The 14,271-nt window shown below is 43.4% G+C and overlaps 1 protein-coding gene across 1 annotated transcript; it reads left to right on the forward strand.

Moving 5' to 3' along the window:
• The first annotated feature begins 955 nt into the window (after positions 1-955).
• On the forward strand, positions 956-6,432 carry RRM2 (ribonucleotide reductase regulatory subunit M2). The gene is made up of 10 exons (XM_030447666.1): positions 956-1,128; positions 1,211-1,288; positions 1,583-1,720; positions 1,882-1,998; positions 2,471-2,604; positions 3,613-3,707; positions 4,496-4,629; positions 5,046-5,150; positions 5,283-5,396; positions 5,775-6,432. The coding sequence occupies exons 1-10, from the start codon at positions 1,000-1,002 to the stop codon at positions 5,925-5,927; spliced, it is 1,197 nt and encodes a 398-aa protein (XP_030303526.1). The 5' UTR covers positions 956-999; the 3' UTR covers positions 5,928-6,432.
• Positions 6,433-14,271: the final 7,839 nt, after the last annotated feature.

Raw genomic sequence — 14,271 nt, forward strand, 5'->3', positions numbered from 1 at the left:
CTCAGATGACAGTGACAATGTGGAGTCATTCAAGGACAGTGCATCCCACACAGCAGAAGAGCCTCCACGTCTCCTGAAGCTTGTGGTTTCATTAGAAATGCTTCAGGGAAAGCATTTTGAAAGGCACAGGCCCTCTGTGGAGTTGGAGGAGGAAAACAATACTGTTCAAAAGCAATTGGATGAAAATAAAATAAATGCTGAAGAGATTCACCTCCTCTTCATACCCGTGTTCTCTCTTTTTTGTGCTATTTATTTAAATGCATAGAGCCAGGTGGCACAGGGAATGTTTGCCCAGGAAGCCAGTTTCTGTTTCCAGATCCAGAAATCAGTGTTGAAAGTGAAAACGAATCAGTAGGTAAGAGAGGGGGGGAGATTAAGGCAGGGATGGGATGGGATGGGATGGGATGGGATGGGATGGGATGGGATGGGATGGGATGGCATGGCATGGCATGGCATGGCATGGCATGGTATGGCATGGGGGCAGTATGGCTTTTCTGGAGTTCTACCTTAAACCCAATTTATGGCTATCCCTGTGCCTGGAAACAAGTTTTCCACTTTCCTATTGTACCCCAAACCGTTTAAAAGCTCGAGCCCCTCTCTTTACAACAGACCACGCGTGCCGCAGTGAGAAGGCTGCGCTGGAGCCTGTTCTGTCCCCACCCGTGACCCCGCAGCCCCCCACGCCCCTCAGAGGATTCCGCGCCAGAACTCAGGCCAGGGAAAGGGCGTGGCCAGGGGCGTGGCCTCGCCGCTCTCCCTCCTTTTCCTCCGCTCCGCTGGCGCCAAAGCGGTGGGCGGGCGCTTCCCCCTCCACAATAGGAGGAGGGGCCTTGGCGGGCGCGCCAGCCAATGGGAATGCGGGGGCGGGAGCAGAGGGGGCTGTGATTGGCCAGATGGGAGTTCTGGCGCCAAGTTCGAAGCGGATATAAAGGGCGGCGCGGAGGCTGAGTGCTCCCGCCACTGCTCTCTGCCTGTGCCACTGTTGCTGCCACCGCCGCCATGCTCTCCTCCCGCACCCCGCTCGCCGCCCGCCACGACCAGCCCTGCCTGTTGCCCATGAAGAGCCAGGCGCCCGTGATGGGCCTGTCTCCTCTGAAGAACCTGGCGCTGAACGACAAGGAGAACACGGTGAGTGCCATCCCATCCCTCTCTGCCTCTCTCGCCCGGGAGCGCCGCAGCGGTTTCACTCTGCCCCTCTCCCTCCCCGTAGCCGCCCGCGTTCACCAGCGCTCGTGTCCTGGCCAGCAAGACTGCCCGCAAGATCTTCCAGGACGGGGATGGGAAGCCGGTGAGTGCGGAATTACAGGGCACCGCGACCGCCCTTTATCCCTTTCCCCCGCGGCTCCTGCCCCCTCCCCCCTCCCCCCCCGCCGCCCCTTTCCCCACGGGTGCTCTCACCCTTCTTCCGCTAAGAAGGCCACCCGTGTCCGTCTGTTCGTCCTTGTCTCCTGCTGCTCCCAGGTCCTTCTAACTAGGGGGACTGCGACCCGGCTGACTGCCGCCCTCACCTTCCCGCCAAAGCTCCCCCCCCCCCATTCGCGGCGCGATCCCGCCGCCGAGCTCCATCCGATCTGCTCTCTAGGTGTCCCGGGGCGCTGAGGAGGAGGAGGAGCCGCTGCTACGGGACAATCCCCGCCGCTTTGTCATCTTCCCCATCCAGTATCACGACATCTGGCAGATGTACAAGAAGGCTGAGGCTTCCTTCTGGACGGCGGAGGAGGTGAGGGAGGGGGCGGATGAGCCCCCGGCTCTGCGGCTGCTCCAGCTCGCAGTTCCCGGGCGGTGCATGGAGCAGCCTCGGGCTCTGTATGGCTTCGTATTTGAACCCCGCGTCTGCTGGCAATGATTGAATACCTTCTTTTTTTTCTTGCAATGTTTTAGGTGGACCTTTCCAAAGACATCCAGCACTGGGAGTCCCTGAAGCCTGAGGAGAAATACTTCATTTCTCATGTCCTTGCCTTCTTTGCTGCCAGCGATGGCATCGTCAATGAAAACTTGGTGAGAAAAAATAGTCATGGCAAAATCATAAAATGGTTTGGGTTGGAAGTAACCTTAATGACCATATAATTTCCAGTATCCTGAACACTTTCAAGGAGGGGGTACTCTGTGATTCTAAGAAACTGGGGTTGCTTTTATAACCTAAGTTAGCCCATTCCCCCACGGGGCACAGAACACTGCCTTACAGTAAAACTTGGCTGGCTTAGATCTTCTTGCTCTGCTTCTTACCCTCTCAGTGCTCTTTTAATGGAATCTAAGTAAAATGAAGGTGTTTTCATTTTTTTGGGACCTAAGAACAACTCTAACTTGAAGCTGTGAGAGGCATACTGCTCTTCAAATTGTGCTAAATTGCCCACGTTTGAAATTATTCTAAAGAGAATTCTATGGGCTGGGAAAGAGCTGTGATAGCATCAGTGCCTCAAACTTGAAATTTAGTTATAAACGCTTCTGCAAACATATTTATTTCCTCTAGGTGGAGCGATTTAGTCAAGAAGTACAAGTCACAGAAGCGCGTTGTTTCTATGGCTTCCAGATTGCCATGGAAAACATACATTCAGAAATGTACAGTCTTCTTATTGACACCTACATCAAAGATCCTAAAGAGAGGTTTGTATTGCTGGGTGAGGAAGGGTTTGAAACTCGTTAAGTGTTATTTAAGTGATGCATATCAGTCACTCTGACTTTAAAGGCTAATTTTGGGATTTAACTAGATTTACATAAAATACTGCTGTTGCTTAAAAACAGCTTCGGAGCATCCTGCTCTTCTGAAGTGTATGAGCAAGAACCTAGTTTAAGGGTGAAACTGAAGCCACTTGATATGGAAATAAAAAAAACTGTAAAAGATAACAGAGCTGTCAAATAAGGGCTTAAGTTGTAGTAAGCTCTCATGGATGGCCGTGCCACCTAGTTCAATGCTATATAGGAAAGTTCATCAGAAAATGATCCTACTTTTACTAAACTGTAACCTCTAAAAACCCAGTGCATTTATTTAACAACTAGCACTTCTACATTGTATGTGTTGTCCCTAATTACCTAAATGGTCTTTTGGGAGAGTGAGCATGTTGCATTTGTCAAAAGGTCTTTTGGTATGGATAAAAAAATATAACCAAAATGTATAATATGGAATCAATTAAAGAATGGTATCTTAAAACTAAACAAAGATATTTGAGTAGTCTAAGCTTTGAGTTATTCTGATGTCTTGTCAGACCAACATCCTGTTGAGAGAAGTGTTGTGTGGCATAGCAATGCTCTTTGCAGTCGACAGGTATTTTGCTGCTACTTTGTAGAAAGCCAGCCATGACACACATTCTGATATGCTTAATTCCAGAAGTGTTTTAGGAAGAGTTGCTGCCTTGAGCTTTGGTCCCTTGCTAATTGAGAGTGGAGGTTGGTTAAGTTTAGAAAGCTTTGCTCAAGTACAATATTTGATGAAAGACAAATCCCCTTGGTGTTTTGGGAATTTGTGTGAACAGGTGTTGATGAGTAGGAAGGTGATAGGAAGGCGACTTAAATATAAAGTGAAGTTGCAAAGCACTTGTAAGCATACAAGACACATCTATGGCTATGAATACTTTAACTGTGATGTCCAATTCTAATGAACCTTATCCTTCTCAGGGAATTCCTATTTAATGCCATTGAAACATTACCATGTGTTAAAAAGAAGGCTGACTGGGCCATGCGTTGGATTGGGGACAGAAAAGCAACATATGGTGAGTACATTTATTGGAAGCAAAGTGAAATTCCTCCCCTAATAAAAAAAAGGAATCACCTTTTCTCCAGACTTCACAGTTCCATGGAGCTGATTGTTGTCACAGAGGGGAGAGTACATGCACCCTGGTATTAAGGTATTGGTATACTTCTGGAGAACAAAGCAATTTTCATTTTGCAGATGAGCTACTAGTAGGAATCTGTAAAACTGCTGGCATTTTGAATAATGGTAGCTCATGTGACAATCTTGTATACCTGGCTCTATTCTATGACCAGCTGTAAATTGCTGTCATGTGTCCAGAACATGCTGGCCATCTGTCTTCAGCAGACATGTACAGTTGGAGGATTTAGCTCCTCTGCCTTACTCATTCTTTAAGTCTTGCTTCAAAGATAGGATGAGATGATACAGATCATTATTTCACTAGTACTGAAATATTCATGGCCAAAGTTCCTTAATCGAAGGTGAGCTGACACTGCCGTAAATCAGCTGCTAAAACCACTGCCCTCTTGCAGTGTGCAATGCTCTAGAAAATGGTGTTGATGGTCAACCTGGGGGAGAGACCTTTGGCTTTAGATACCTAGTAACTACTTTTGTTTTAAGGTTTGAAGGTTTTGCATACTGACCAGAAGCCTTTGCTGTAATAATTTTTAAGGATGGGCTTATAGCACCTTCGAGCAGAAACTTTAATCTCCTTGGAAGACGCTGCACTTCACTGGTCTATTTGCAACTTCTGGCTACTAATCCTGTGTAGTTTTCTGTGTCATATTACTATCAATCTTTTCTTAACAGGAGAACGAGTAGTAGCTTTTGCAGCAGTGGAAGGAATCTTCTTTTCTGGCTCTTTTGCATCAATTTTTTGGCTGAAGAAAAGAGGATTGATGCCTGGACTGACTTTTTCTAATGAACTCATCAGTAGAGATGAGGTATGAATCAAATTCTAGAAGTTAGGATGGTAATATACCATAGTAGCTCTAAGAAATTATATTCATTTAGAACCTTTATTTTAAATCAGGAGTATGTTTAGAAAGTCTTTAAAGCTCACTAAAGTGTGTATAAACATGCCATCGTGATCTTGCAGTAGAGCATGAATGAATCCAGCATTTTACTTCTGAAGCGGTTTAAGGGTTCTCACAAACTCAGTACATCTTGCCATTTGGAGCAAGTGCAGCTGCCCCTGACTTGCCCTGTGCTGCCTTTTGGTTGGGCAGAAATTTGTAGATAACACTTAGTGTGGCAAGGGCAAAAAGTTGCCTAGATACCGGGCTTTTTATTCTGTGCCTCTGCTTTGAGGGCCCTTTTAACTCTGTTCTTGAAATATTTTTCTGAAACTTCTTTCCAGGGCTTGCACTGTGATTTTGCCTGCCTCATGTTCAAGCACTTGATACACAAACCATCAGAGGAGAGAGTAAAGGAAATTGTTATGAATGCTGTTATCATAGAACAGGTAATTGCCTGCTCCTTGTTTAGGAACTTGATCGCAATTAGATAGAAAGCTGGGGAGCTGTTGGGTATAAAATTAACAGACAGTACAGAGTGAATACAGTTTCTGTACATAAAGTGCTTCTATTATCTGCAGGAATTCTTGACTGAGGCGCTGCCTGTGAAGCTGATTGGCATGAACTGCACTTTAATGAAACAGTACATAGAGTTTGTAGCAGACAGGCTTATGTTGGAACTGGGATTTAACAAGGTAAGGCTCTAATACACTGAATCTTTCATGGGGAAAAGATAATTTAAAGTTTAATTTTCTCCAGAAATCCAAATTCTAAAATGACTGCAGCAATGCTGGTATAAACAATCTAGCAGCCCTGCTGGCAGGTCCTGTTCGGAGACCTACAGAAGGAAAAACAAAAGCATGCTATGGAAAAACTGAGTGGTGCTGTGATTCTGTTGACTGGAGCTAAAAGACAGGAACAAATACAGCAGAGGAGGCTTGGGGCAGATTTTTGTTCAGTCTGCAGTAAGCCTGCTGAGACTGTCATTAATACTCCTTCCAGCTGATTTCTAATGCTCACAAGTATTCAAGATGTGGGTGCCTGTAGTGACTGGAATTTCCTTTGCATTTCAGATATACAAAGCTGAGAATCCTTTTGACTTCATGGAAAACATCTCTCTGGAAGGCAAAACCAATTTCTTTGAGAAAAGAGTAGGTGAATATCAGAGGATGGGAGTCATGTCCAAGCCCACAGACAACTCTTTCACCCTGGATGCAGAATTTTAAATGAACAGGCCATATGAGTTAAGTGTGTATGCTCCCCTGCTTACAGGGAAACATGAAATACAATGAGTCAGTGTGACTTGATTCTTGTACTGAAATCCCACTCTTAAAGTGTGGTGATATTGGTACTTTCCAGGAAGCTAGCGTAGCTCCAGCATTTAAAATCCCTTATTAGACTTTGCTAATGGTGTTGATTCATAGAATGCTTAGATGTATTACAACATATGCTACTCCATTTTGTGGAAGATACAGGCACCTTCCTTCTACAAGATGGGAGGTTATGGGCAGTGACCATTAGCTTCTGTTCTCACAAACACAGCAACAGTTGAGAAATCCTACTCTTAACATTTGCTGAATACTTTGCAGAAAACTCTGGAGGCAACTACATGACCTCACTGCTTTTTTAGCAGGTTTTAAGTTTACCTTTTATACTATTGTTTTAATAGTTTGTACATAAACCTGGCACTTTAATGTTGAAAATAAAGACCTGTCTTGTAATAATTGAGAATATGAAAATGAGTGCAACAACTTTTGCAACCTGAGGTTTCATGACTTGTGCTTCTTTCTGGGTATGTATATTGAAATGGTACTGTGAATCAACCTATTGATTTTAAAATCTATCAGAACAGGAAGAAACTTGGTTGGAAAGGTAAAGAACTTAAATTGGATTTTCTGGCTTCTGAAAAGTAATGTGCAGCTGGCATTTGGACTGAAATTGCTTTTTCTTTTATGTCTAAGAACAGTATTTCATCTAAGAGTAATAAAGAGATGGTTGGAGTGAGCACTGTACTGACAAAGTTATGTGCTAATTTCCTTCTGAAATGCAGACTAGAAATGGAAATGCATGTTATGGAGGAAATAGCTGCTTAGATGTGGTTGGTAGATGTCAAGTGATGTTATTCTTTGCTCTCTGACTTTTAGATCAGCTGTGCTAAATATGGTGTTCCTGGGTAAATCCAGCCAATTCAGACTGGAGCAGTATTCTTAGCTTCTGCATCACACAGTTCTGTTGTTGTTTTAATGCATAACAGTAGTGAAAACCAAGTATGGGCCACACTAAACACAGAGCAACAGGAAGAAAGTATGCTTAGTGAAAATTTGAAGGGCACATGTGTAGCTGATAAGGAAAAAAACAACACAACTTCAGTATTTCCTTGATAGATAAGAATCATGGGGTTTGCTTTTCTCTGTCTTTTGAAGTACAATACATATGGAACTTTAAGAGATGATTGATGCCTTGGTATACAATTAACTGACCCTAATGGTCTTTGCTCTTGATGGCATTGGAGATGATGGTGCTAGACTGCTCTCCCCTGGGTCTGAAACTGCGGGATGTGCACATTTCCAAGGCCATCCAAAGGAGAAAAATAAATAATTTAAAAATCTTAAGCCTGAAAGACTGGAATTCAAAGTGGAAGATACAAGACTTAACAGATGGCTCTCTAATGTCCCTGTAGCATTGATGTTGGTAACAGGTCAGTAATTGCAGTGATCTGAAGAGTGTATTGGCAACTGCTACAAGGGCATGCTGGATGCTAGACAATTTTTAGGCACTGAAACAATGCTTGATTTAAAGTTAGGTTCCTGGCTAAATACCAGTTTTGCTTTTATCAGAAAATGGCACTGCTTTTTTGTTGACTTTGTAGCAAGAAAAATTTCAGAGTTAAATCTGACAAAACATCAGATTTCATTGCACAGGGCTGTGTTTAGAGCATTAAAGACAATAGAGAAATCAAGGGCCAAGATTTAGCCACCATTCAATTTGTATCCAAATCTGTTAATTTATATACTTGTAAATGTAGAAAAAGGGTAAGACTCTGAATCTAAGTAGGGTCTAGCTATATCATAGCTATTTCTTACCATTTGATTCTTGGTATGTGCCATGGATCAATGCATGGAAATCATTAGGATGGAACACTAATTTGTTACCCTTAATTCTGGATGGATGATATGAACTGTAATTGTATTTTTGAAATATAAAGAGATTGCTTGGAATGAATGTGTGATGGCCAAGTAATCACTTGTAATGGCAGGCAAGAAGAATGTCCCTTTAAACCAAGCATTGCTCTTGTATGGTAATAGATACTGTAGATGTGGACACATTAGAGATAGATTAGACAGGAATTAGAAGTGATTCAACAAAACAGTAAGACATTGTGGCTGGTATTAATCTTGGTGCCACTGATGTCTAAATGCCTGCTTAGTTTTGGTTTATGTATTTGCTTCAATGCAAATTGGTTTTTAACTTTATAGTCTGGAAAAAAGCTATCCATCTGGTCCCACCAATTTTAATTCTCAGTTTTCACAAAGACTTAAATCCCTTGCTGCCTAGTTTGCATAGATCATGTCCAAGCCTTGATAAAATACTTATTTACTGAAAACCGATTACTTTCCAATTTGACTGAGATCCCAGTTGTTTTGATGCTTGATCCTCTTAAGCACTGTGGAGTTTTTATTCTAAAAAAAAACAATACTCAAAAATAAAGTAAAAATGAGTGACCCTTCAGGGTGTGTTTTGCAATGAAGTTTGGGGAACCAAGAGATATTTGAAATGATGAAAGTGCTGGGGTTTTTTTGTTGTTTTTTTTTAATCTACATATGAATCAACAGCTGTCTAGTAGAGGTTTGGCACAGTAATTACCACAAGTGAAAAGTGATTAGGCTGGCAGAGGAAAAAAATACTAAAGGATCCACTGGATATATTTGGTGGTGCAATACTGTCTGTTAATCTATACAGGACTGATCCTTAGCTCTCACATTTTTTATTGTTAAAATGAATTGCTTTTAAGAGCGGATAAAATGGAAGAACAGTAAGCTCAAGCATAGTTTCTCTCATGTTTATGTCCTACTGTAATTTCTTAAAAACAATTAATAGCATGGGGTCAGGAAAGCTTCCAGAATTCTGACATTTTGACTTGAAACTCAAGTTGCATGTCAGGCATAGAAAACCTTATGCTATGTGAAGGAGTAAGAGCGGCAACCTAATGTCAGCCTTGTCCTCAGGAAGCAGCTGCAACATTAGAGGGTAACGACAAAAAGAAAATCCCCAGATTTCACAACTTTCCTGGAGTGATTACAACAATTTTGTGCCCAGAAGAGGTCAGAGAACAGTTGCTGCTGATGCCTGCAGCAGGGCAGAGCCAGCCCGGGGGTCTGGGGGTGTATGAGCAGTGCTGCGGGGAGAGCAGCCTCACACTGCCTGGCAGAAAGCTGGGAATCAATGGAGCTCTGCTTGTTCCCTGCCTGCCTTTCAGCCTGCTAGGGAAAATTTGATTGCCAGCTGTTGATTACCTCTTGGTGCTTTGTGCCTAGTGACTTTTAAGAAGTAAATGCTTTCAGAAAGGGTTTGAGATTTATGGAGAGCCAAGTCTTCTGTCCTGTTTACTGATGGGCAGCTCTTTTTTGCTTCTCCTGGGAGTATTACTGGCATTCTGTGAGTACAGACAGTTTGGTTTCTGTGGTAAAAGTATTTGCTTTAAGTATTTGCTGAAAGATGAAGTTAACAGGAGAAAAGTCTGTGTGTCAGATCCTTGTGTTAGTGGTTCGACTTTTAAATTGATCATTCCAATGATAATACTGCTACTTTCTGATCCTGCAGGGAAATGGAGGGAAAAGCAGATTGGTTCAGGCCCAATCGGTACCAACCAGGCCTTGGTTCACTCACCCTCACTGAGGGACAGGGGGGACAAAATCTACTCAAAGGCTCATTAATTGAGATGGGGACAGGGAGATTTTCACTCTTTAATTACTGTAACAGGCAAAAACCAGATGGACTCGATTTGTGAAGAAGGAATTTGTTTATCAGGAGAAAAAGAAAACCTGACGAGATCTGAATACCTCCCTGTGCCCCCCTTCCTGGGCCCGGTTGCCTCAGTGCTGCCTCCCCCTCAGGGCACAGGGGATGGGCAGGGAGGGTTTAGTGTCATTTCACCTCATTCCTGCTGCTCCTTCCTCCTCACAGTCTCCCCCCACTCCAGCGTGGAGTCCCTCAGGGGGAAGAGTCCTTCCTGAACTCTGACACAACTCCCTTTCCCCAGATGCAGTCCCTCAGGAAAAGACTGCTTTGGGAACAGTCATCTGGCAGATTGTCCTCTGCAGCTGCAGATCCTCATCTGCCCTGCCATGGTCCTTCACAGGCTGCAAAACCACATCTGTCCCACCATGGTTCCTTAGGGACTGCTCCACTATGCTCCTCCATGGACTGCAGGGGAACAGTCTGCCATCTCACTACAGGCTGTGTGTGAGGATATCTGCTTGGTCACCTTTTCCCTCTTCATCCTCGCTGACCTGGATGTTTCTGTTTTGGCATTGCTCTCATGCCCTCTGCAGAGCTGGTTTTGTTTGTTCGGGTTTTTTGCAGGTGCATTTTCTTTTCTTAAATATGTTACAGAGGTACATCCAGCTTCCCCTATCTGCTCAGCCTTGGGCAGAGGTGGGGCCAGGACTGGAGATGGGAGCTTCCAACTTCTCACAGGAGACACCCCTGTGCCACCCCTCCTGCTTCCACAACACCACTGCATTAGCCCAAGACAACTTTTTATCCCTTTAGAGTGTATTGTGGACTTCAAGGGTGAGATCTTGGACTGCTGATCAGAAAAATGGTGGTGTTTTACCATCTGCCCTTAGCAGTGCGAACATGGCATGGGATGAAAAAGGAATACCAGTTTTCATTCCTATGTCTGGGTGTGCAGAGAAATACAGAGAAACCTGCATTCCCTTTGTGATCCAGAGGTAAGAAAAAATCAGCAGTAAACCCCAGGGTGTCGACTGGCCTCCAGAGCTTTGGCTTTGACTCCTGACTTTAGGTTTCTCCCATGCCACACTGTGCTTTTGAAGAGTGAACTTAAGAAGAATGGGCTGTCTTAAAGCCTTCCCTGCTGTGGATGCTTATCTTCTGTCTCTAAGTACAAATTGAGATGTGTCAAAGGAATTTGAAATGAGCACTGTCCTGCTTGTAGTAATTTTTTTAAAATTTCAGCTATATAGAGAAAAACACCCTAGTGGAATGTCTTTTAATTTCTTTCCCATATCCAAATCCATTTTCTGCTTCTCTGGCTGTAATACAATGTGCAGATAGTTCCACAGGCAATGTTGCTTTGTCCATCAGATGAAGATTACAGTGAGTTATGAGGAGATGCATAAGCCATGCAGCACTTGGGAGCATTTGCCTGATGCTGAGCATTTGTGTGCTGAGGTTCTTCCTTTGGCTTAAGGGTGAAGACTGGTGTTAGATACACACTGGAGGTTCTGAGATGCAGACTGGGGAAAAAAGCATCCCAGGGCAGTTTCTGCTACCAGTTACTGGTAAGTAATTTGTATTTCCAAGTATTGTAGGTTTTACCTGGAAGTAAGGGGATAGTTTGCAATTCTTAGACATCCAAGTCTCGGAAGTGCTGAGCTTCCAAAAAGGTTGAGCTGTGTGTGTCTGTTGCCTTTTGGTTAGGGAGTGCTGCTGCTACTGTTACAGACTTGTATTTTGAAGTGCTGCCCACACAATCCAGGATGACTTGGATGGTCCTAGCAGTGTGGTAGAGTTAATTTTTTGCTAGATGCTAATTTTAATGAGTATCTAGCAAATGGATTGTCAGATAACTAAGCTAGCTCATGGCATCCAACTGAACTGAGAGATAACTAAGCCAGCCTGCTAGTTCAGTAATTTAAAGACTGAGATGTTTGCCCCCAGAGGAAGGTGCTTGCAGGTATTTTTTGCAGATGGACTAGTATATAGGCAAATGAGTTCTTGGAGTGTCAGTATGTCCTGGATGTATCTTCAGATCCCTGGCTCCGAAGATGCTGCTTGGGCTAGAGCACTAGAGAACAGTGGAGAGACTCATTTGCCTCAAAGCTCTCTTTGGTGCTCATGTGCATCTTTGATCACTTGAACATTTTAATTTCATATTTTGCTGGCCTTCTCTGTCACCTTTAGCCACATTGTCAGGTATTTTTCTATGTGCCTGGGTATGGAGCTGCCTATTTGCTTGCCTTTTACCCAGTTGTCAGAATCCACCTGGATGTTACCCCAGTGACTGAGCTCAGGGGCAGTTGCAAGCTCTTGTAGATCTAGGTCGGGCAACAGCAAACACCAGCCCTGCTTTTCCTGTATCATCTAGCATCCTTCTGCAGCCATGTGTGCTGCTCTACTGCCAGGGACTGCCACAAGTCTGCCCTGTTGGCCAAGGCCTTCCTGCTTCCCTTTGGAAGATGTTGCCTTATTGAAATTATTTTGTCAGAAAATGCTGTTTCAGAATTTATCTCTGGAGTACTCAACCAGGAAAATCCTGATGTAATTCAAAATCAAGATGAAGCATTTGGCTTCAGCAGTGTTTCTTGTGGTGACTTTATCACTTCTTTTGTGTTCTTTTATGTAATGATTTTGTTTTGATATGATCTAGGAGCTTTCAGAAACAGTACTTGTGTCAGTACTTCAGAGCTGATCTCCATTCTCCCAGACCTGGATCTTTGCTCTGAGAAACACTGAAATGTGTTTTCCCAGGTCAGGATACAAATAGCAGTTTTGAGTTGCCACCTGCTTTAATCTCAGTTCTGTTCATAGCAGAGAATATGCTGACATCTGGATTTCCATTCACCTCTGTCTCTCCTTGCTATTTCATTGAATTATTTGTTTCCTCGAATTTATTTTCAGGGTGATTCTAACGTGACATCCCCACCCCTCCCTAAGGAAACCTTAACTCCCTACATTTATCTGCCTTAAAAGTCAACATTAAGCAGACAGCAGTGACTTTGCAGGGAAACTGTGAAGCAAAAAGTCATCAATAGGTGAATGTGAGAAGCAGGTTTTGAGGCAAAGTGTGTTAGGAATGAGTAATTCACACAGTATTGTTAGCTGGGCCAAGCATTCATTTTTTGCCTTGGCTGTAACTTTTTGTGATGCCACTTAAACACAATCTCAGCTATAAGAAGTTAGTGTAGTGTAATTGACTCATAAATATTAATTGTATATTGGTGCTTTAAGCACAATGCACTGTAGGTTTATTGAAGACTTAGCAATAACTTGGCTTTTTCAGTTTCTGCTTCTGAAAATGGTATCCCATTCTATTGCTAAAACTATTACAGATGCTCTCTATAATACTGTAAATATCCAGATATGCAGACTTCAGAAAAGTTATTCCAATCTGGGCTTGTTGCTGTGGATGAGCTAAGACTGTCAAACCTTAAGCAACTGAGCAGGATTATTTTTTAACAAACATTTTCATAAAATGGTTATCCCTTTTCAAGTTGAAAAGCTATTTACTATGCTAAGTAGGTTAATTTCATGCAAAGTTTTTAAATCTTGCCACCTTTTCATTATTTACCTGTGCTACTACATTTCTAACTACTAAATCCTTGGGATTATATATGAAATACTAGGATGACTTGGCTGCTTTTAAATTAATTAAAGCAGAAATGTTTCAAATAAAATGTTAAATATTGCTGTGTAGATATTAAAGAAGCAGATGAGATTTCACCACTTATATCCTCACATTACATGCAAGCCCAGATTGAGACACATTTAAATATGCTTATACACTCTGAGGGCAGCTCTTCAGGCTCCTCGGGGGGGGAGTCAACTTTGTGCCATCGAGGGAAAGTTCTTCAACATGATGAAGTAATTTTGCTGGAAGGAGCCATTTAGGAATGGGCTTTCTACAAGTGCTCCTCATGGAACTGGTCCTGGCTGTCCTGTTGAGGTGAACAGGCAGGGCTTGGTTGCCAGGGTGCCCCCTGGTTCTGGAGGACATCCTCAGGCAGATGGGTGCTCCCCTGACCTGCCACCTCTTGTCTGGAAGTGACTGTTCCTCTGCTAACTCAAATATTATTTCTCTTGGAGTTAGGCCCTTGCCACAGCACTTAATCTAAAAGTTTATTTTGGAGTAATTTGTGCCGGATGGCGTGTTAGCTATTGCAGCACTACATCTGGCTGTCACCAGGGGGGTTCCTTGGTCAAGAAAGCAGCTACTGTTCCAGCAGTTCAGGGAACAGGGCCGAGCACCGGCTGTTCATGAAGTGCCAGGTGACTGTCACATCTGGGGGGCTGCCTGGGCTTTCCTTCCATTTGTGAACAGAAGTATGGTCTGTATTCGTTTTGCTTTCTGGGTGCAGGACAAGAGGTTACATGTGTAAATCCTACTCTGCACAAGGTTTTGAAGCAGATTTTCTCCTTCACTGTGCTCTCCTTTGCTGTGCCTTTTAGGGCAACTGCCTGTTCTGCAGCATGGGTTTTTCTCTTGTAATATCACAGATGTGGGACTATGTGAGAGAGCATTTTAACTGCTTAATTCACTTAATTCACTGTGCAACACTACAGCTGAGGATGGGAATGATTTTCTAGTAGATGTGCCATGTTAGT

Source organism: Calypte anna, chromosome 3 (assembly GCF_003957555.1).
Source record: "Calypte anna isolate BGI_N300 chromosome 3, bCalAnn1_v1.p, whole genome shotgun sequence".
In the NCBI taxonomy this organism is placed as follows: domain Eukaryota; kingdom Metazoa; phylum Chordata; class Aves; order Apodiformes; family Trochilidae; genus Calypte; species Calypte anna.

Excerpts from the sequence above, each read along its gene's own strand:
- RRM2 (XM_030447666.1), top strand. The coding sequence starts at position 1,000 with ATGCTCTCCTCCCGCACCCCGCTCGCCGCCCGCCACGACCAGCCCTGC. Across the intron at positions 1,721-1,881 it reads CCTTCTGGACGGCGGAGGAG|GTGGACCTTTCCAAAGACAT; the intron begins GTGAGGGAGGGG and ends GCAATGTTTTAG. Across the intron at positions 4,630-5,045 it reads AACTCATCAGTAGAGATGAG|GGCTTGCACTGTGATTTTGC; the intron begins GTATGAATCAAA and ends ACTTCTTTCCAG.